The sequence below is a fragment of the Staurois parvus genome, unplaced genomic scaffold (assembly GCF_062004578.1).
Source record: "Staurois parvus isolate SC_StPar_1 unplaced genomic scaffold, SC_StPar_1.0 ptg000196l, whole genome shotgun sequence".
In the NCBI taxonomy this organism is placed as follows: domain Eukaryota; kingdom Metazoa; phylum Chordata; class Amphibia; order Anura; family Ranidae; genus Staurois; species Staurois parvus.
In genome coordinates, this window is record NW_028317992.1 from 1,933,352 (window position 1) to 1,956,161 (window position 22,810).

The window sequence follows — 22,810 nt, forward strand, 5'->3', positions numbered from 1 at the left end:
GGGTCCAGCAAAGTTTTTTTTGTTTTTTTAAGTATGGGGGTAACCAGGGCTTGTTTGAGCGGGGAGGGAAAAGTGCTGGTGGAGATGGAGAAGATGTGGGTTAGAGAGTTTAGGATAGAGCTGGAAGGAGGCCACATTAATTGTGAGGGGACAAGTGGTGAGGTGAGCCTCGAAAAGGAGTTTGGCAATTTCCTCGGTGGTAACAGGGTCAAAGGGGGAAGAGTACGAGTGTGGTGTTGGACCTGATCAGTTAGAAAACTGTACCTAAATTATGATTGCTAGTTCTTTGGGCAATTAACGGTTTTGTTGTTGTTCTTATTACTGGGGCTTTTTGTAATTTATTTTGTCTTGATTTTAGGTCATATGTTGCATTTTAGCTGCTGTCCAATCAATAGTTGTTTTTTTGTTTGTTTGGGGTTTTTTTGCTGCAAGGCTTCTTTTTAAAAAAAAACAAAAAACTTTTTTTTAGGGGCGATGTTTTGGAATTTGCATATGTTTTGGGGGTATATATATATATTTTTTTTTAAACTGCTTTTTTTTTATTATATATTAATAGTTAAACTTTTTTTCTTCTTTTTTTGGCAGAGTGCACCTAATCACCTCAAATTATATCACTCATATTTGCTATAGCCCCTATCTGCATAGATTAAAAAAAAAAAAAAAGGTTAGGCCCAAACTGGTCAGACTTATTATCCCTGATCAAACTGTTCTGCTGTTGGTCATTTTTGCACTGTTGTATCCTCTGCAGTATCGTAGCCTCCCTGGCGGTATTCCCGAGTGTAGCTCGGTGTAAAGTTTCAGTACCATAAGCGGTAACCCCGAGCTACACTCGGGCTTACCATGCGGTGCTGCTCCGCGATCCCTCAGTCACTTACCTTGTCCTGCGCTCCCGCGATGTCCCTCCTGTAGTGTCCCCGGCAATGTAATCCGGCGGATGCCGGCATCTGTCATCTGGGTTCCGTCCCCTGCAAGCGTCGGGACGTATGGGGGACGGAACGGCGGGAAATTTGAAAATGACAAAAAGTGACATTCACAAAAATCACATAGTAAAACATTCCTGTATCAAACCATTTCACATACATTTTGTCCCGAGTGCTTTGTCCTGTGCCCTGCCTGCATTTTTACTGTTCTTTCTGCCTGGAAACTGAGAAACGTCCATGGCGTCCAAAAAGCGTCCCTTTAAGTCAAAAGCGGTTTTAGACCAGCTAGAGAACAGCGATAGTAAATGAGAACCACTTGCAGAATTGAGTGATAATGATTCGTGGGGAAATTCGTCATCAGACACTGAAAACGATTTTGCGACTTTGCTCAGTGATGTGCGAACTTGGCGCTATATTTCAAATTGCAGTGTTTTTGGTTTGATTATATTATTGAATTAAATTTATTATATTATTATTTTTATGATTATTTATTACATTATAATTTATGATTTCGTGTTTCACGTTTTATCATACCCGGGATGTTTAATAGACTCTTGTTCAGACAGATTTCAGTGAGTTATTCCTTAAAATTACAGGCCTACAATATAAAACATATATATAAAACACAATATTGTAGGCCTACAATATAAAACACCAAATTTCCATGCAAAATAATGGTATTGCTTTCAGCACCAAAAATTGGAAATAATTAGAGATGAGCGAATCGAAGTATCCGAAGTGGAATTCGAGTCGAATATCGGAAAAATTTCGATTCGTGCCGAATCCGAAAAATAGCCTAGTTCGGACGCGCGAATCGAAATTTTTCAGAAAATGGCGGCTGACATGTGCGGCGACGGAGCGGGGATGTCTGGGAAGGCGCGCAGACAAGGCGCGCTGACCCATAATGCATTCCTCAACTACATGTGATCGCATCAGCCAATCAGCAGCCAGCCAGTCAGCACTGTGTAATGGTCGAGCTATAAATAGCGGCCATTTTGGAATTCTTCATTTGCCTGCAGTTATTGAACAGAGGCAGACTGCTCTGTACTAGGGACAGGGACAGAGTTAGGGCCACAGAAACGATAATTGGGGACAGAGAAAAGTTACTTAGGGACAGAGAACCATTACTCAGGGACACAGACTTGTTAATGAGGGCCACAGAATCGTTATTTAGGGACAAAGAAACGCTAGTTAGGGCCACAGAATTCATAATCAGGGACAGACAGAATTGTTACTCAGTGCCAGAGAATTGTTACTTAGGGCCACAGAAACGTTATTAGGGCCACAGAATTGTTACTCAGGGACAGACAGAATTGTTACTGAGTGCCAGAGAATTGTTACTCAGGGACAGACAGAATTGTTACTGAGTGCCAGAGAATTGTTACTTAGGGCCACAGAAACTTTAATTAGGGCCACAGAATTTTTACTCAGGGACAGACAGAATTGTTACTGAGTGCCAGAGAATTGTTACTCAGGGACAGACAGAATTGTTACTGAGTGCCAGAGAATTGTTACTTAGGGCCACAGAAACTTTACTTAGGGCCACAGAATTTTTACTCAGGGACAGACAGAATTGTTACTGAGTGCCAGAGAATTGTTACTCAGGGACAGACAGAATTGTTACTGAGTGCCAGAGAATTGTTACTCAGGGACAGACAGAATTGTTACTGAGTGCCAGAGAATTGTTACTGAGGGCCACAGAAACTTTACTTAGGGCCACAGAATTGTTACTCGCACAGACACAGAATTGTTACTCGCACAGACACAGAACTGTTACTGAGGGCCACAGAACTGTTACTTAGGGCCACAGAATTGTTACTCGCACAGACACAGAATTGTTACTCAGGGCCACAGAACTGTTACTTAGGGACAAAGAAACGCTAGTTAGGGCCACGGAATTCATACTCAGGGACAGACAGAATTGTTACGGAGTGCCAGAGAATTGTTACTCAGGGCCACAGAAACTTTACTTAGGGCCACAGAATTTTTACTCAGGGACAGACAGAATTGATACTGAGTGCCAGAGAATTGTTACTCAGGGACAGACAGAATTGTTACGGAGTGCCAGAGAATTGTTACTTAGGGCCACAGAAACTTTACTTAGGGCCACAGAATTGTTACTCGCACAGACACAGAATTGTTACTCGCACAGACACAGAACTGTTACTGAGGGCCACAGAAACTTTACTTAGGGCCACAGAATTGTTACTCGCACAGACACAGAATTGTTACTCGCACAGACACAGAACTGTTACTGAGGGCCACAGAACTGTTACTTAGGGCCACAGAATTGTTACTCGCACAGACACAGAATTGTTACTCAGGGCCACAGAACTGTTACTTAGGGACAAAGAAACGCTAGTTAGGGCCACGGAATTCATACTCAGGGACAGACAGAATTGTTACGGAGTGCCAGAGAATTGTTACTCAGGGACAGACAGAATTGTTACGGAGTGCCAGAGAATTGTTACTCAGGGACAGACAGAATTGTTACTGAGTGCCAGAGAATTGTTACTCAGGGACAGACAGAATTGTTACGGAGTGCCAGAGAATTGTTACTCAGGGACAGACAGAATTGTTACTGAGTGCCAGAGAATTGTTACTTAGGGCCACAGAAACTTTAATTAGGGCCACAGAATTTTTACTCAGGGACAGACAGAATTGTTACTGAGTGCCAGAGAATTGTTACTCAGGGACAGACAGAATTGTTACGGAGTGCCAGAGAATTGTTACTCAGGGCCACAGAAACTTTACTTAGGGCCAGAGAATTTTTACTCAGGGACAGACAGAATTGTTACTGAGTGCCAGAGAATTGTTACTCAGGGACAGACAGAATTGTTACTGAGTGCCAGAGAATTGTTACTTAGGGCCACAGAAACTTTACTTAGGGCCACAGAATTGTTACTCGCACAGACACAGAATTGTTACTCGCACAGACACAGAATTGTTACTGAAGGCCACAGAACTGTTACTTAGGGCCACAGAATTGTTACTCGCACAGACACAGAATTGTTACTCGCACAGACACAGAACTGTTACTGAGGGCCACAGAACTGTTACTTAGGGCCACAGAATTGTTACTCGCACAGACACAGAATTGTTACACAGGGACACAGAACTGTTACTGAGGGCCACAGAACCGTTACTTAGGGCCACAGAATTGTTACTCGCACAGACACAGAATTGTTACTCAGGGACACAGAATTGTTACTCAGGGACACAGAATCGTTTAATTAAAGAGTATGTCAGACAACATGCAGAGGAGTGGCAGAGGAGGCAATGTTTTAGGAGCGAGCAGACGTGGCAGCAGAGGAAGGGGTCGAGGCAGCACTATTCGCAGCCAGAGGCCAGTGCTCCCGGTGTCATCCAGCGGTCGTGTCTCCACCGACAACCCTGCCGTCGTCGATTGGTTGGCTCGGTCGTCTTCCTCTTCCCAGGTCACCTCTGACACCTACAGCCAACGGTCGGTGGGTACGTCAGACACAACCGTTAGTTGGCATGGCCCGGGACCAAGCCCACTGAAATCACGTGTCCTCTACCTGCCCCTGTCCTTTGGTGTTCCCTCACCAAGCGAAGTATCGCATGCTGTGGGCTCAGCCCCACTGTACAGTGAGGAAGAGCTAACAGAGGGCGGTCAGGAACGGGGGGAGACATCCGCCTTTTCAGCAGCCAGGCGAAGAAGTAGTGGCGAGGAGAGTGGCTCGGTAGCCGGTCTAGAGACAGGTCTGTCTCCTGACCCAGACGCAGCCGAGGGGGCTAGTAGTGAGGCGGAGACCCTACTTGATGATGAGGAGGTTGATCGCACTTGGCAGCCTCGTCGTCATCAGGCAATTTCTTCCGCATCATCAGGAGAAGAGGGTGGCAGCTTGGCAGCGAGCAAAACAGTCGGTGGGTTGCCCAGGAGACAGCAGCAGGGTCGCAGCAGTGTCAGTGGAGCCAAACGGCCACGGAGTAGAGCACCAGCTCCACTGCAGCCTACCACCACGGCCAGTAGTGGTGCCGGTGTGCACAGAGGAAGCAGCAGTCAGCCAGTGAGGAGTATCGGGGGCAAAGTTTCCTACTCGGCGGTGTGGCAATTTTTCGTCAAGCCGCCCGAGGAAGTAAACGTAGCCGTATGTCGACTATGTGGCCAGAAAGTCAAGCGTGGCCAGGGGGCCCATGTTGGGACTACAGCGTTGCGGCAGCATATGCAGCGTCGCCATTTGGTGGCCTGGGAAAACCGTGATAAAGATACGGCAGTTCTGCCTGCCCCAGCCCCCGCTCCATCACCCGCTCCGTTTCTTGCTCCGTCACCCGACGTCAATCGCCCTCCATCAGCCAGTCAAGGCTCCAACACCTCTGCTGAGGGGAGTTGTCGCTCGTTGGCATCTTCCGCTCGTTCAGATGCTCCTTCTCCTGCTACTCCTCTTCACGGATTCCGTCAGCAGTCTTTCTTGGAATCCGTTTCCAAGAGACAACAGTTTGCGAGCACGCACCCGACGGTGCAAAAGCTGAACGTCCTCCTGTCCAAGTTGCTGGTGCTGCAGTCCCTCCCTTTCCAAGTGGTGGACTCAGCACCTTTCAGAGAAATGATGGCTTGTGCCGCGCCGCAGTGGAGAGTGCCAAGCCGTCATTTCTTCGCCAAAAAGGCAGTGCCAGCCCTGCATTCACATGTAGAAGACATGGTGGGCCAGTCTTTGAGCATGTCGGTCTCTGCCAAAGTGCACGGCAGCGCCGACGTGTGGAGCTGTAACTATGGTCAGGGACAGTACATGTCATTTACGGCCCACTGGGTGAACGTGGTGCCGTCACAGCCGCACCAGCAACTTGGACAGGTCACGCCGCTTTTGCCTCCACGTTTGCACGTCCTTGGTCCGGCAAAGATGTCCGCCTCTACCACCTCTTCTTCCGCCGTGTCCTCAGCCGCCACCCCCGTGCCAAGTCCCATTACCCGACCGGCATATCACATGTGCAGGGCGCAACGGTGTCACGCTGTTCTGCACCTGGTATGCCTTGGCGAACGTAGTCACACAGGGGAGGAACTTCTGAGTGTAATTAACAGAGAAATCGACAGATGGCTGTCTCCGCGCAAACTGAAAATCGGAACCATGTTGACCGACAACGGAAAGAACATGGTGTCTGCTCTGCGTCAAGGAAGGTTGTGCCATGCGCCATGCATGGCTCACGTGTTCAATCTGGTTGTCAAGCGGTTCTTAAAATCCACCATCCCACTGCAAGACATCCTTAAAATGTCACGTAAACTTTGCATGCATTTCAGCCATTCCTACACCGCAAAGCACACCCTCCTTGAGCTGCAGCGGCAGAACGGAATTCCACAGCATCGCCTGATCTGCGACGTTGCAACAAGGTGGAATTCAACCCTACACATGTTAGACCGCCTTTACGAACAGCGAAAGGCCATCACCGATTTCCTGATGTTACAAGCGGATAAAGGTACTCCCCTGTGTAACTTCGATGTCAGCCATTGGCAGCTCATGCGTGACACCTGCCGCTTGCTCAGGCCCTTTGAGGAGGCCACGCTATTCGTGAGTCGGCAGGACTATGGGATGAACGACGTCATTCCTCTGTTGCACGTCCTTGAACAAATGCTGTTAACAATGGCTGGTCAGGGTGCGGTAGACGTGGCGCACAGATCTCAACGCCACATGACCCCTGTGGGGGCAGGACAGGAAGAAGAGGAGGAGGTAGAGGAGGACATTTGTGCTCAGGAATTATTGAGTGAAATGGGTGGTTTTTCCACTCAGCGGACAGGAGTGGAGGAGCAGGAGCATCTGGTAGAGGAGGAGGAGGAGGAGACAGAGGACCCAGACGCACCGTGGCAGTATGCTGTGGAGATGGAGGCAGGGAGTCCCTCGCATTCCTTGGCACAAATGGCCCATAGCATGCTCGGTTGCTTGCGTAGCGACAGCCGAATAATAACCATCAGACAGAGGGATGACTTTTGGCTGTCCACCTTGTTGGACCCTCGCTACCGTTCCAAAATGGTGGCCTTTTTCACACCTGCTGAGAGGGAGGCCAAAATAACGTACTATAAAAACCACCTATGTAGTCAGTTGGTCTCTGCCTTTGTGCGCCAACGTCCATCCTCAGACACTGTGGGCCCTGTGCGCTCGCGTTCCGCTGCCATGGCAGCAGGGGAGGGGTGGGGTGGTAGGAGCAGTGGCAGCTCCACCAGCAGCGGATGCCTCAGTCTGCAGTCGATGATGAGTAGCTTTCTTCACCAGCGCAGTGAGGAAACTACTAACCAGCCGCAGCAGCAGCAGCAGCATCAGGTGGACCTGGAGCAGGACCTCAAACAACAGGCTTGGGCCTACTTGGACAGCACCCTGCCAACCGAGGTAGACAATCCCCTTGACTACTGGGCAACGAAACTTGACCTTTGGCCCCAACTAGCTGAATTTGCCCTTGAAAGGCTGTCATGCCCGGCCAGTAGCGTGGCATCGGAGCGCGTGTTTAGTGCGGCAGGAGGTATTGTAACTCCGCGGAGGACACGACTGTCCACCCAAAGTGTGGAGAGACTCACGTTTGTGAAAATGAATCAGGCGTGGATTAGTCTGGATTTCAAACCACCAGTTCCTGACACAACTGACTAAATCCGCCATGAATCATGCCTCAAACATGTGCCACTTTGAGGTCTCCTCACACACTGCTGGTGTGTAGAATTTTTTGACATAGGGTGCTGGCAGATTATGGGCCTCCCATAGCTGCTGCCAGGCCCCTAATCTGCCATAGGCCCCTATATACCGCCTCCTCATGCTGCTGCCAGGTCCAGAGTCTCTCATGGGTCCCTGTACGGCCTCCCATTGCTGCTGTCTCCATCGCCACACTCTGCCATGTGCCACTTTCAGGTCTCCTCACACACTGCTGGTGTGTAGAATTTTTTGACATAGGGTGCTGGCAGATTATGGGCCTCCCATAGCTGCTGCCAGGCCCCTAATCTGCCATAGGCCCCTATATACCGCTTCCTCATGCTGCTGCTAGGTCCAGAGTCTGTCATGGGTCCCTGTACGGCCTCCCATTGCTGCTGTCTCCATCGCCACACTCTGCCATGTGCCACTTTCAGGTCTCCTCACACACTGCTGGTGTGTAGAATTTTTTGACATAGGGTGCTGGCAGATTACGGGCCTCCCATAGCTGCTGCCAGGCCCCTAATCTGCCATAGGCCCCTATATACCGCCTCCTCATGCTGCTGCCAGGTCCAGAGTCTGTCATGGGTCCCTGTACGGCCTCCCATTGCTGCTGTCTCCATCGCCACACTCTGCCATGTGCCACTTTCAGGTCTCCTCACACATTGCTGGTGTGTAGAATTTTTTGACATAGGGTGCTGGCAGATTATGGGCCTCCCATAGCTGCTGCCAGGCCCCTAATCTGCCATAGGCCCCTATATACCGCCTCCTCATGCTGCTGCCAGGTCCAGAGTCTCTCATGGGTCCCTGTACGGCCTCCCATTGCTGCTGTCTCCATCGCCACACTCTGCCATGTGCCACTTTCAGGTCTCCTCACACACTGCTGGTGTGTAGAATTTTTTGACATAGGGTGCTGGCAGATTATGGGCCTCCCATAGCTGCTGCCAGGCCCCTAATCTGCCATAGGCCCCTATATACCGCTTCCTCATGCTGCTGCTAGGTCCAGAGTCTGTCATGGGTCCCTGTACGGCCTCCCATTGCTGCTGTCTCCATCGCCACACTCTGCCATGTGCCACTTTCAGGTCTCCTCACACACTGCTGGTGTGTAGAATTTTTTGACATAGGGTGCTGGCAGATTACGGGCCTCCCATAGCTGCTGCCAGGCCCCTAATCTGCCATAGGCCCCTATATACCGCCTCCTCATGCTGCTGCCAGGTCCAGAGTCTGTCATGGGTCCCTGTACGGCCTCCCATTGCTGCTGTCTCCATCGCCACACTCTGCCATGTGCCACTTTCAGGTCTCCTCACACATTGCTGGTGTGTAGAATTTTTTGACATAGGGTGCTGGCAGATTACGGGCCTCCCATAGCTGCTGCCAGGCCCCTAATCTGCCATAGGCCCCTATATACCGCCTCCTCATGCTGCTGCCAGGTCCAGAGTCTCTCATGGGTCCCTGTACGGCCTCCCATTGCTGCTGTCTCCATCGCCACACTCTGCCATGTGCCACTTTCAGGTCTCCTCACACACTGCTGGTGTGTAGAATTTTTTGACATAGGGTGCTGGCAGATTACGGGCCTCCCATAGCTGCTGCCAGGCCCCTAATCTGCCATGGGCCCCTATATACCGCCTCCTCATGCTGCTGCCAGGTCCAGAGTCTGTCATGGGTCCCTGTACGGCCTCCCATTGCTGCTGTCTCCATCGCCACACTCTGCCATGTGCCACTTTCAGGTCTCCTCACACACTGCTGGTGTGTAGAATTTTTTGACATAGGGTGCTGGCAGATTACAGGCCTCCCATAGCTGCTGCCAGGCCCCTAATCTGCCATAGGCCCCTATATACCGCCTCCTCATGCTGCTGCCAGGTCCAGAGTCTGTCATGGGTCCCTGTACGGCCTCCCATTGCTGCTGTCTCCATCGCCACACTCTGCCATGTGCCACTTTCAGGTCTCCTCACACACTGCTGGTGTGTAGAATTTTTTGACATAGGGTGCTGGCAGATTATGGGCCTCCCATAGCTGCTGCCAGGCCCCTAATCTGCCATAGGCCCCTATATACCGCCTCCTCATGCTGCTGCCAGGTCCAGAGTCTCTCATGGGTCCCTGTACGGCCTCCCATTGCTGCTGTCTCCATCGCCACACTCTGCCATGTGCCACTTTCAGGTCTCCTCACACACTGCTGGTGTGTAGAATTTTTTGACATAGGGTGCTGGCAGATTACGGGCCTCCCATAGCTGCTGCCAGGCCCCTAATCTGCCATGGGCCCCTATATACCGCCTCCTCATGCTGCTGCCAGGTCCAGAGTCTGTCATGGGTCCCTGTACGGCCTCCCATTGCTGCTGTCTCCATCGCCACACTCTGCCATGTGCCACTTTCAGGTCTCCTCACACACTGCTGGTGTGTAGAATTTTTTGACATAGGGTGCTGGCAGATTACGGGCCTCCCATAGCTGCTGCCAGGCCCCTAATCTGCCATAGGCCCCTATATACCGCCTCCTCATGCTGCTGCCAGGTCCAGAGTCTGTCATGGGTCCCTGTACGGCCTCCCATTGCTGCTGTCTCCATCGCCACACTCTGCCATGTGCCACTTTCAGGTCTCCTCACACACTGCTGGTGTGTAGAATTTTTTGACATAGGGTGCTGGCAGATTATGGGCCTCCCATAGCTGCTGCCAGGCCCCTAATCTGCCATAGGCCCCTATATACCGCCTCCTCATGCTGCTGCCAGGTCCAGAGTCTGTCATGGGTCCCTGTACGGCCTCCCATTGCTGCTGTCTCCATCGCCACACTCTGCCATGTGCCACTTTCAGGTCTCCTCACACACTGCTGGTGTGTAGAATTTTTTGACATAGGGTGCTGGCAGATTACGGGCCTCCCATAGCTGCTGCCAGGCCCCTAATCTGCCATGGGCCCCTATATACCGCCTCCTCATGCTGCTGCCAGGTCCACAGTGTCTCATGCCATGTGCCACTTTCAGGTCTCCTCACACTGCTGGTGTGTTGAATTTTTTGACATAGGGTGCTGGCAGATTATGGGCCTCCTATAGCTGCTGCCAGGCCCCTAATCTGCCATAGGCCCCTATATACCGCTTCCTCATGCTGCTGCCAGGTCCAGAGTCTCTCATGGGTCCCTGTACGGCCTCCCATTGCTGCTGTCTCCATCGCCACACTCTGCCATGTGCCACTTTCAGGTCTCCTCACACACTGCTGGTGTGTAGAATTTTTTGACATAGGGTGCTGGCAGATTACGGGCCTCCCATAGCTGCTGCCAGGCCCCTAATCTGCCATAGGCCCCTATATACCGCCTCCTCATGCTGCTGCCAGGTCCAGAGTCTGTCATGGGTCCCTGTACGGCCTCCCATTGCTGCTGTCTCCATCGCCACACTCTGCCATGTGCCACTTTCAGGTCTCCTCACACTGCTGGTGGGTTCCATTTTTTGTCATAGGGTGCTGGCAGATTACGGGCCTCCCATTGCTGCTGCCAGGCCCCTAATCTGCCATGGGCCCCTATATACCGCCTCCTCATGCTGCTGCCAGGTCCACAGTGTCTCATGCCATGTGCCACTTTCAGGTCTCCTCACACTGCTGGTGTGTTGAATTTTTTGACATAGGGTGCTGGCAGATTATGGGCCTCCTATAGCTGCTGCCAGGCCCCTAATCTGCCATAGGCCCCTATATACCGCTTCCTCATGCTGCTGCCAGGTCCAGAGTCTCTCATGGGTCCCTGTACGGCCTCCCATTGCTGCTGTCTCCATCGCCACACTCTGCCATGTGCCACTTTCAGGTCTCCTCACACTGCTGGTGTGTTGAATTTTTTGACATAGGGTGCTGGCAGATTACGGGCCTCCCATTGCTGCTGCCAGGCACGTAATCTGCCATGGGCCCCCGTACCGACTCCTCATGCTGTGACGTTGCAACAAGGTGGAATTCAACCCTACATATGTTAGACCGCCTTTACGAACAGCGAAAGGCCATCACCGATTTCCTGATGTTAAAAGCGGATAAAGGTACTCCCTGTGTAACTTAGATGTCAGCCATTGGCAGCTCATGCGTGACACCTGCGCTTGCTCAGGCCCTTTGAGGAGGCCACGCTATTCGTGAGTCGGCAGGACTATGGGATGAACGACGTCATTCCTCTGTTGCACGTCCTGGAACAAATGCTGTTAACAATGGCTGGTCAGGGTGCGGTAGACGTGGCGCACAGATCTCAACGCCACATGACCCCTGTGGGGGCAGGACAGGAAGAAGAGGAGGAGGTAGAGGAGGACATTGGTGCTCAGGAATTATTGAGTGAAATGGGTGGTTTTTCCACTCAGCGGACAGGAGTGGAGGAGCAGGAGCATCTGGTAGAGGAGGAGGAGGAGGAGACAGAGGACCCAGACGCACCGTGGCAGTATGTTGTGGAGATGGAGGCAGGGAGTCCCTCGCATTCCTTGGCACAAATGGCCCATAGCATGCTCGGTTGCTTGCGTAGCGACAGCCGAATAATAACCATCAGACAGAGGGATGACTTTTGGCTGTCCACCTTGTTGGACCCTCGCTACCGTTCAAAAATGGTGGCCTTTTTCACACCTGCTGAGAGGCCTTGAAAGGCTGTCATGCCCGGCCAGTAGCGTGGCATCGGAGCGCGTGTTTAGTGCGGCAGGAGGTATTGCAACTCCGCGGAGGACACGACTGTCCACCCAAAGTGTGGAGAGACTGACGTTTGTGAAAATGAATCAGGCGTGGATTAGTCTGGATTTCAAACCACCAGTTCCTGACACAACTGACTAAATCCGCCATGAATCATGCCCCAAACATGTGCCACTTTCAGGTCTCCTCACACTGCTGGTGTGTTCCATTTTTTGTCATAGGGTGCTGGCAGATTACGGGCCTCCCATAGCTGCTGCCAGGCCCCTAATCTGCCATGGGCCCCTATACCGCCTCCTCATGCTGCTGCCAAGTCCAGAGTCTCTCATGGGTCCCTGTACGGCCTCCCATTGCTGCTGTCTCCATCGCCACACTCTGCCATGTGCCACTTTCAGGTATCCTCACACTGCTGGTGTATTCCATTTTTTGTCATAGGGTGCTGGCAGATTACGGGCCTCCCATAGCTGCTGCCAGGCCCCTAATCTGCCATGGGCCCCTATACCGCCTCCTCATGCTGCTGCCAGGTCCAGAGTCTCTCATGGGTCCCTGTACGGCCTCCCATTGCTGCTGTCTCCATCGCCACACTCTGCCATGTGCCACTTTCAGGTCTCCTCACACTGCTGGTGGGTTCCATTTTTTGTCATAGGGTGCTGGCAGATTACGGGCCTCCCATTGCTGCTGCCAGGCACGTAATCTGCCATGGGCCCCCGTACCGACTCCTCATGCTGCTGCCAGGCCCGTAATCTGTCATGGGCCCCTGTTGTCGCTTGTTGGCATATTCCGCTCGTTCAGATGCTCCTTCTCCTGCTACTCCTCTTCACGGATTCCGTCAGCAGTCTTTCTTGGAATCCGTTTCCAAGAGACAACAGTTTGCGAGCACGCACCAGACGGTGCAGAAACTGAACGTCCTCCTGTCCAAATTGCTGCTGCCAGGCTCGTAATCTGTCATGCGCCCCTGTACCGCCTCCTCATGCTGCTGCCAGGTCCAGAGTGTGTCATGGGCCCCCGTACCGACTCCAAATGCTGCTGCCAGGCCCGTAATCTGTCATGGGCCCCTGTACCGCCTCCCCATGCTGCTGCCAGGTCCAGATTGTGTCATGGGTCCCTGTACGGCCTCCCATTGCTGCTGCCAGGCCTGTAATCTGCCATGGGCCCCCGTACCGACTCCTCATGCTGCTGCCAGGCCCGTAATCTGTCATGGGCCCCTGTACCGCCTCCTCATGCTGCTGCCAGGTCCAGAGTGTGTCATGGGTCCCTGTACGGCCTCCCATTGCTGCTGTCTCTATCGCCACACTCTGCCATGTGCCACTTTCAGGTCTCCTCACACTGCTGGTGGTTTCCATTTTTGTCATAGGGTGCTGTATGGCCTCCCATTGCTGCTGCCTCCACCGCCACACTGTGGCTCCACACTCTGGTTTTGGCCCCGTGACTGGCCAAATGAGTGAAGTGTGCGGTGATTCTAAGATCGACGGCACTCATCTGCATGTCATACTGCCTGACAGTATTATTTCTCTTCCCCAGCAGACTCCAAGGGCATTTAAATTAAAGGTACAGTGTTCAGCACTAATATTAAGTCTCTCTGAAGCCTAGAAACACCCTTTTTTAAGTTAAATTCACAGCGAATATATTCGACTCGAATCGAAATTTTTCTACGAATTCGCCGAATCGACTCGAATCGAATTTTTGAATACTTCGCTCATCTCTAGAAATAATCATACCGCCAGGAAGGTGAATACTCATATTTACATGTACAATATTTGGCTTTTTCCAATCCAATGATTTATAACTCTGTGGCATGATGACTGCTTTCTTTTTTATTTTTGAGTTAACTGGACAAAACAAAACATTTTCGATTGTGTATTTGAGAGATCAAAAGGGAGCAAATAATAGAAGTTCATTGTTAATGTTCAACAACACTTTAAATAGCATTACCCATGTTGTATTGCCAGCCTGATAAATCCTTTCCTGTTTTTTAGTAGCAATGTAAAAGCACCAGGTCGCGCGTCCAGTGACTCTGGTGCTCCACCCACTGCAATGACTATGGCGTTTCCACCCTTCTTGTTCTTCAGCAAATAGGAAGCACTTTCTTTGTCAGAGGGGATCAGTCCTAGGAAAGGATAATAATAATATGGATAGGTAGTTATACATACATACATACATACATACATACATACAAAGCCCCTGCTGATTCAGAGGAAGAAAAATAAAATACACAATGGTATCAGGAAGCAAATTTGGGATTTGCATGTTATCAAATTTTTTAATAATAAATCTGTCCAGCAGGATTTTCTACATTTTATAGTAAATTATCCTTTTCATGTATGGAATTTCATTTTTTTCTGTCAACAATGTCCCCTGTCTGATGTGGTGACTAAAAACAGGGTCTCTGAATTTTGATATGGACCATCTATATATTTAAAATGTATGTCCACCTTAATCCTTTTTTCATAGTTTAGGGGAAGGAATTGGAGCCCATATTGGGTTTTTAAAGCTCATTCACCCTCGGTGCAGTTCCAGTGCATAGAAAAGGCAATTTCCCTTATGTCATATTCTTTCAGTATACACGAATGAGCTGCTGGTGTCAATTGAAACAATACGGCATATTTTTTTGCTATTCAGTGCACTCCGATTTACTAGAATGCATTGAAACATGTGCTTTGCATAGTTAAATAGTGTAAAATTTTAGTAAATAAAGTTTAACCATTTCCCGTCTGGCCCATGTACATAAACAGCCGGATGGGAGCAGTGCAGGTGCGGATAGCCGTTTATAAACGGCCTCCGCATTTCTTGAATGTGCGCACTCCTGGGAAGCGCGTGGTACCGCGATCTGGTGCCTGATGTGTCCTTCGGACACAGTGGAACACCGGTCGCTGTACAGGACCTCTGTGTGAGGTCCCGATCATGTGGTTACTGATTGACCAATCAGTGATCACATGAATAGTAGTAAGCAAGATGTCACTTCCTGCCATCATTGCTTACTACTTTTGAAATCTGTGAATGATTACAGAGATCACATGGTACAAGGCTATTCACAACAGCCTTGTACCATGTGACAAGCTGTGACCAATCACAGCTCTCACAGTATTTTTCAATGGCTGCAAGAATGCAGCCAGAAAGAAGGAGAAATGATTGCTTTTACAGCCTTTATGGGTGTAAAAGCAATCAGTGTACAAAAAAAAAAAAAAATCCCCTATTGCCTGGGGGCCCCATGAGTTGTCAGTCTGCCCCTGGTGTGAACTCTGTGAATGATCACAGAGGTCACATGGTACAAGGCTATTCACAACAGCCTTGTACCATGTGCCAAGCTGTGACCAATCACAGCTCACTCAGCAGTTGAAGTGAAGCAGCTAGAGAGAATTAGAAAGAATTGCTTTTACATTCTTTATGGGTGTAAAAGCAATCCGTGTAAAAAAAAAAAAAAAAAAATCTTCATCACCCCCCACAAGTAGTACAGTGTCACTATGGTGACACTGTACTGCTAGGGTGACAGTGTTAAAAAAAAAAACATATATTAAAATGGAAAAAAACTTTTTTTAGAAAAATTATAATTTTTGGTTATAAACTAATTTAGGTTAATTTTTTTACCAAAAAGATAGCTGAATACATTTTGGCCAAGATTTATGAAGAAGGATTATTTGCAAAATTTTATAAAAAAAACCTTTTTCTCAAAATGTTTGGACTTTATATAGCAAAAAATAAAACTCCCAGTGGTGAATAAATTCCACCAAAATAAAGTTTTATCTGTCTCACAAAAATTTTTAAAAAATTCATATGGGTACAGTGTTGCATGACCGTGCAATTGTCAAAGTGTGATATCACTGAAAGCTGAAAATTGGCCTGGACAGGAAGGGGGTGAAAGTGTCCGGACTTGAAGTAGTTAAGTAAAAAAAAAAGTGCTGAGCAGATGCCCATCGCAGTCCAAAGTGTGCGTTATGCACACTTTAACGCAGGTCTGGTGACAACGGTTTTATCAGATAGAGAGTAAAGGGAACTCTCCAACAGCAACATAAAAATGTAATATGCTAAATAGTAATCACCTGCACTTAGGACCCAAATACTGTACAATAAAATGTAATATGTTGTTCAGTAGAATAGGGAAGCCTAGAGCCCCAGCCAATTTTTTTAATTTTTTGTCTGTCTCTCTGCTGAAGATTTCTCTCATTTCCTGTCTGACATAGCAGAGGCAGAAAGAGAGGAAATAATTATTTACTGGAGCCTCAAGTTATTGAATAACCAGATAGGGGTTCTATTTTTTCCTACTTTATCCAAAAAAACAAACAAGAAAAAAAAACAGCTTTGTAAACACTGTAAGGGCCGGTTTACAGCAGAATCACATGGCAACATTTGAATGGGCTGAAATCGCAGCGGATTTATGTTGTTTAGTAAAGCAGGGAAGACTAGAGACCCAGACAATTTTTTAAATTTTTTGTCTGTCTCTCTGCTGAAGATTTCTCTCATTTCCTGTCTGACATAGCAGAGGCAGAAAGAGGGGAAATATTTGTTTAATGGAGACTCAAGTCCAGGGGCAGACTGACCATTTGGAAACTCGGGCAGTGCCCAAGGGCCAGGGTCAGTAGGGGGCCCCATGAGATGCCCCTGATACCTTTCATAGGCTTTTTTGGGTGTGGTTTGAGTGTGGGTGAGGACACAGGGGCCCCATGAGTTGTCAGTCCGCCCCTGCTCAAGTTATTGTATAACCAGATAGTGGTTCTATATTTTCCTACTCTATAAAAAAAACAAAAAAAACAAAAACAAAAAAAAAACAGCTTTGCATACACTTTAAGGGCCGGTTCACACCAGAATCACATGGTACCATTTGAATGGGCTGAAATCGCAGCAGATTGCACCACAACTAGTGTATGCTCTACTTTTAAAGAATACGGCACACTAAATTCGCATGGTACTGTGATACAATGCAATTGGGTGCCTTCAAATGCACTTCATTTCCAATCTACAGTACATTTGAGGTACAGGTAACAACGTATTGGCACGCGCAGCAGTTCGCAAAGACAGTGCATTTGAATCGGACCTCTGAAAAGTATAAGCATGCATATGTAATCAGTACTTGGTTTGGGCCCCTTTTGCAGCAATTACTGCCTCAATGCGGCGTGGCATGGAAGCGGTCAGCCATAATCATCACAATTATGACAAATCACGGCTATCTTGCTTTGCATGTAATGAGTCTATCTCATATATTAGTTTCACCTTTTAAGTTGCATTACTGAAATAAATGAACTTTTGCACGATATTCTAATTTTTCGAGTTTCACCTGTATAAAAGCCCCTCTTTGCAGTGCCTTTGTAGACAGCCCTTGAGTTCTATGCATGTCCTCCATACATCTGCTTCACTACAAGTCATGAGTCTTTAATCATCTTTTGTGGCCTCTAAGCTCCTGACATGTACATGAACTGTTCCTGAACTCTGTTGGATTCCCATATAATACTTACCACCAGCCATAATGTAGTCTCTAAAGAATGGCGCTCTGAACCAGAGGGGTAACATCAGCAGGTATGGTGTAATCCCGGGGTACAGCTCAGGGAACCCAGTGGCCTCTGTACAGAAATTGGTGAAGGCTCCAGCCACCAGAACACCATGAGGGTGGAAACCTACCACATAGTTTTGTCGAGGGTCGAGATCTGCTGTCTTCACTAACTGCAAAACACAAAGGTCAGGGTCACTAGTCTGCATAAAAACACAAGAGAGCTTGGGACAAACTAGAACAATGCCAGGAATGCTTATGCTAGTACTGTAAGGTTACCATCTGTCCCCATTTCCCAGCAACAGTCCCTGTTGTGATGGGTCTATCCACATGAAATGGGCAGCCCCTAATTTATCCCCAGGAGCTGACACCCTAAACATCATGGCATTACCCAATCTTTTTTTTTTAATAAATATTTTATTAATTTTCAATATTTTAACTGAACATTAATACATTATCATATTATTCAAATGCAAATAACAATTTCATTTAAACAATTCCCCTCCCTAATCCCCCCCTTCCCAACTCTCAATCTACCCTACTTATCCAGTCCTTTATTTTCGGTTCTTCTTGTGCCAGCCAGAATTTAGGTATGAGTCCCTTTGCCGCATTTATAAGCTGATATATCACCAAATTTTTATATTTTTCTACAGTGGTCTCTGTTTTATGAAATAAACATGACCTACCTGAATCTTTCGGGATACTAACCTTAGTAATCCCTTGTATTTGGTGTATTATTTCCCCCCAATATTTCTGTATTTTAGGACACTCCCACCAAATATGTGCCATTGTGCCCTTACTCTCACATCCCCTTTAACACAGGGGTGATTTATCTACTCATTGCTTATGTGCCACACTCTGTGTGATATACCATCTAGCTAAACATTTATAATTCATTTCCACTACTTTCATATCTACAGCCCCATGTGTCAATCTAGATATTTTCTTTCTCTGCTGCTCATCTAGTGCTATTCCCAATATTTCTTCTCCCTTCATTATATCTTTTAACTGTACATCCCCTTTTCTAATCCATTTACCTGAGATATTTTCTTTCCCTGGTGGAAAAAGATCTTAGATATTTAACAGGTTTATTCCCCCACTGATATCTCTCTCATATTAAATGTTCTCCTCGTTTCTTCCTCCATTAAGTTACATAGTTCATCTCTCTTCTTTATTATATTCTGCTGTATCTCATTTGTTATTCTCTTTTTATGTAAATGTTCTAGTTTGTATAGTTCACTTAGAAGTGTATTCATTTTTGTTTGCCATTCCTTTTTTCTTTACTCTAATCATTATCAAAATTCCCCTGATGTATGCCTTATGTTCTTCCCACACCGTGGCCATCAAAACTCCTTCAGTCTCATATCTTTCAAAATATTGTTCGATCTCTTTTTTTATTCTTAATTCCGTCTCGTGATCCTGAACGAGTGTCTCATTTAGTTTCCAGGTGTTTCTCTTATCCTGCTCTCTTCCCCATAATAATTTTGTTGTGACAGGTGCATGGTCCGATAGAGTTGTATCTTCTATATTTGTTCTAACCACCGATTCCATGAGTCTATGTTCTAACAATATGAAGTCTAATCTAGAAGACGTTGCATGTGCAGGAGAGAAGTATCTCTATTTCTTGTAATCTCCCCTTCAAAAACAAGAAATCGCCCCTCAGGATCAACCACCTTATCTTCCAGTTTAAATCTTACATGTTTTGCTATACCATTTGCGACACCTTTAGCAAGTTTAGTTGGTGAATCTGCATAATACCAGGTTGGGTGGTATTTAGAGTAAAGCTTTACATTTGTTTCCTATATTAAATGGGTTTCCTGTAAGAAAGCTACTGTAATGGCTGTAATGGCTCGTTGTTGTAGTTCTCTAAGAATTTTATGCCTTTTCCCAGGGCTATTCAGCCCTTTAACATTATAGGTCATAAAACTAACTTCCTTAATTTCCTGTGTATATATATTATTTTCCAATGAGAGTACCGTCATCCCTCCAAAGGAACACGGAGCTAACTCCTACACAATTTCCCTTCCCCCCTCCCTCCCACCTTATATCCCACCCCCACTCCCCCTAGGCCCTTGACTTGCCTTTGGATCATTCGTGGTCCTAGCCACACGGTTGATCCCATCCTAGGGTGGCGCTGCGACCACACATGCCCCTCCAGACCGCAGAAGAAAAAAAAAAGGGAGGCCCCCTATGTTCTTTAAAAAAAAAAAAAAAAAAAAAGATTGGTCTCTCATTCCTCCTCCCTCTCCTCTATTTTATCTTTGGTGCCTTTTCCCCCTAGTGGTCAACTGCCAATTCTCATATTCTGTAACCCTGTTTTCTTTTCCCCCTTCTCCCCAGCCTGGAACGTCTATTCTCTGTAATTCAAGTCTCTCAGAGAAGTCTCAAATCTTCTGGAAATCTCAGCCTTGCAGAGCAACCATCTTTCCATCTTATTAGACATATCTGGATCAACTGTGGGTATAGGATTATAACTTTTTTTTTTTCTATGGTTGAACTTTTGTCTTTTTTCAGCCAAACTAACTATGTAAAATGCTGGTAATCCCCAACTATATAGTACGTTCTGTTTCCTCATCTGTTCCAAGAAAGGTTTCAACATTCCTCTTCTAACCAAGCTTTCCATTAAAATATGGAGACGCAAATCTACAGATTTTTGCTGACATATTATTACTGATCTTCCCTTTATATTCCTTCATAGCTCCTTTTTATCTCTGTGGTAATGGAAATGTATGATCACATCTCTAAGATTGTCTTCCATTTCCGCTTCCATGGGGTCTTCCTATTCTGTGTACTCTACCAATCTTCAGGTGCGCTGTTGCTGATCTGTCCATTATTGTATTAAACAATTTCTCCATTGTCTCAGTCAAGTCTTCTCCTTGTGCAATCACTGATAGAAGGTGTAATATGAGGATACGGGGCCTATCTCTGTTCCCTGATGACTGATAATAGGTGTTCCTGTGTATTAATGCCTGTTCGGTATCAGGAGGGTACCTCCCCTGTGGAATTCTGTGGGTCCTGGGCAGTCCCACTGTATATGGAATGCCCTCTCCTCTGTGTTCAGCCATCTGCTCATTAAGCCTCCCAGTACTCCTCTGTGGCAGTCATGTGACCACCCGGTTTCCACTGCTCCGGGCTCCGGCGGAGTCCGTCTCCCCTCCTCGTACTACGCCTCATCTCTCTCCTACAGCTCACCCCTCTGCTTAGCGACACAGTGGCAGAGGGGTCACCGCTCTCAGGTCGGACCCTTCAGAGGACAGCACCAAAGCCCTGGGTGAGTTACCGTCTCACGGGCCTCTATATGTAGTGGGTCATAGGGAGCGCTTGTTGTCAGGGAGCGCTCACCATGAGCTCCCTATCGGGGCCATGCTCAGGCTCATCCCCCTAAAGTTCCACTTTAAAGAATAACTAAAGGCAATGGCATTACCTAATCTTGACCCCTGAACTCTGTTACTTGACCCTGACCCCTGAATTTTCTGTGTTACTTACTCCATACCCCTGAAGTTTCTCTGTTACTTATTATGACCCCTGAATTTTCTGTGTTACTTACTCCTGACCCCTGAATTTTCTGTGTTACTTACTCCTGACCCCTGAATTTTCTGTGTTACTTGCTTCTAACCCCTGAACTTTCTGTGTGTTACTTACTGCTGACCCCTGAACTGTCTGTGTTACTTATTCTGACCCCTGAACTTTCTGTGTGTTACTCACTCCTAACCCATGAATTTTCTCTCTTACTTACTCCTGACCCCTGAACTCTGGTGCATTACTTGATCCTGACCCCTGAATTCTGGTGCGTCACTTGATCCTGACCCCTGAACTCTGTGTTACTTGATCCTAACCCCTGAACTCTTTTGCTTACTCCTGAGCTCTGTGTTATTTAATCCTGACCCTTGAAATCTGTGCATTACATAGTCTTGGTAACTGATCTCTGGTGCACAATTTTCTGTGTGTTACTTACTCCTGACCCCTGAACTTTCTGTGTTACTTATTCTGACCCCTGAATTTTCTGTGTTACTTGTTCCTGACCCCAGAACTCTGTTGCTTACACCTGAGCTCTGTGTTATTTAATCCTGACCCTTGACTTCTGTGCATTACATAACCCTGGTCCCTGATCTATGGTACTTACTCCTGATCCTTGAATGTTCTGGGTTACCTAATCCTGACCCTCTGAACTGTGTGTTACTTAAACAGGACCCCTGAACTCTGTAACTTACTCCTGACCCCTGAACTTTCTGTGTTACTTAATCCTGCACTTCAGATTTCATTCTGAAAATCTGGAACCTTAGACTAGCATAAGTGCGCATATTCCAGAAGTGGAAAATCTGCAAAGCTGAGCCATCAGAGCAGATTGCCGATTGGAACTAAGTCTGAGGAGGTACATAAAGCGTAGTTGACCACCTCTGAGCAGCTCACAGAGGACCGGGGCATTGCACTCTCCCTTTCTAGTCCCCTGCAGTCCCAATGGCTGTCACAGCTCCAATATCTGGTCTTCAACTGCCAGTTCTCCTTGCTAGCTGTGCTGTAGTACATGTAACTAATTGGTTGAGATGCACATGGATCTCTGCAGTGTAGAACTGACAGCTGCATATTGGGGAAGACATTGGTGGAACAGAAGAAATGAGCACAATGGTATTGGCACTTGCAGGCTTCTCAGAACACTACTGTGCCAGAACCCACATCACTCTGACAGCTGCAATAGGAGGAAAATGGTGAGTGTTAGGACTCATTCACACAATGTCCGTTAATTATTTTTGATGTGCCCTGTTCACACTATACAGGTGTGTTGCATAAAAATGCAACATATCTGTATTTTTCTTTGATGGACACAAACACATGGCAATGAGCGTTGATGCAATGCATCTATCATAATAAAAGAAAAGAGAAGATGTTAAAATGTTTACTCTTGATGTGACCTGTACAGAAGAAAACACAGGTACGAACACAGCTCAGCGCATAGAAAAACACGCCAAAACCCATCAACACGCATGCATTTTCTGTGTGCTGTGGTGTGAAAAAAAACTCTTCTTAGGTATAGATCCTTTGTCAGGTTTTGCTAAAAAGTCCAGATATTTCTTTATTCCAATAAAAGTCATGGGGACATTCCAAAGAATAGCCAGTGTGTTTTGCGGGTTCAAAAATACCTCCTTGAAACATAAGGACATCTCTAT

The 22,810-nt window shown here is 47.5% G+C and overlaps 1 protein-coding gene across 2 annotated transcripts in view; it reads right to left on the bottom strand.

Moving 5' to 3' along the window:
• Positions 1 to 22,810, bottom strand: part of MOGAT2 (monoacylglycerol O-acyltransferase 2) — a 173,713-nt gene that overhangs the window by 51,950 nt on the left and 98,953 nt on the right. For both annotated transcript variants that reach the window (XM_089677989.1, XM_089677988.1), the window contains exons 3-4: positions 17,614 to 17,818; positions 14,099 to 14,273 (exon numbers count right to left, since the gene is read on the bottom strand). In XM_089677989.1, the coding sequence (XP_089534115.1) occupies positions 14,099 to 14,273; positions 17,614 to 17,818 (380 nt within the window). The remainder of the gene's footprint in view (positions 1 to 14,098; positions 14,274 to 17,613; positions 17,819 to 22,810) is intronic.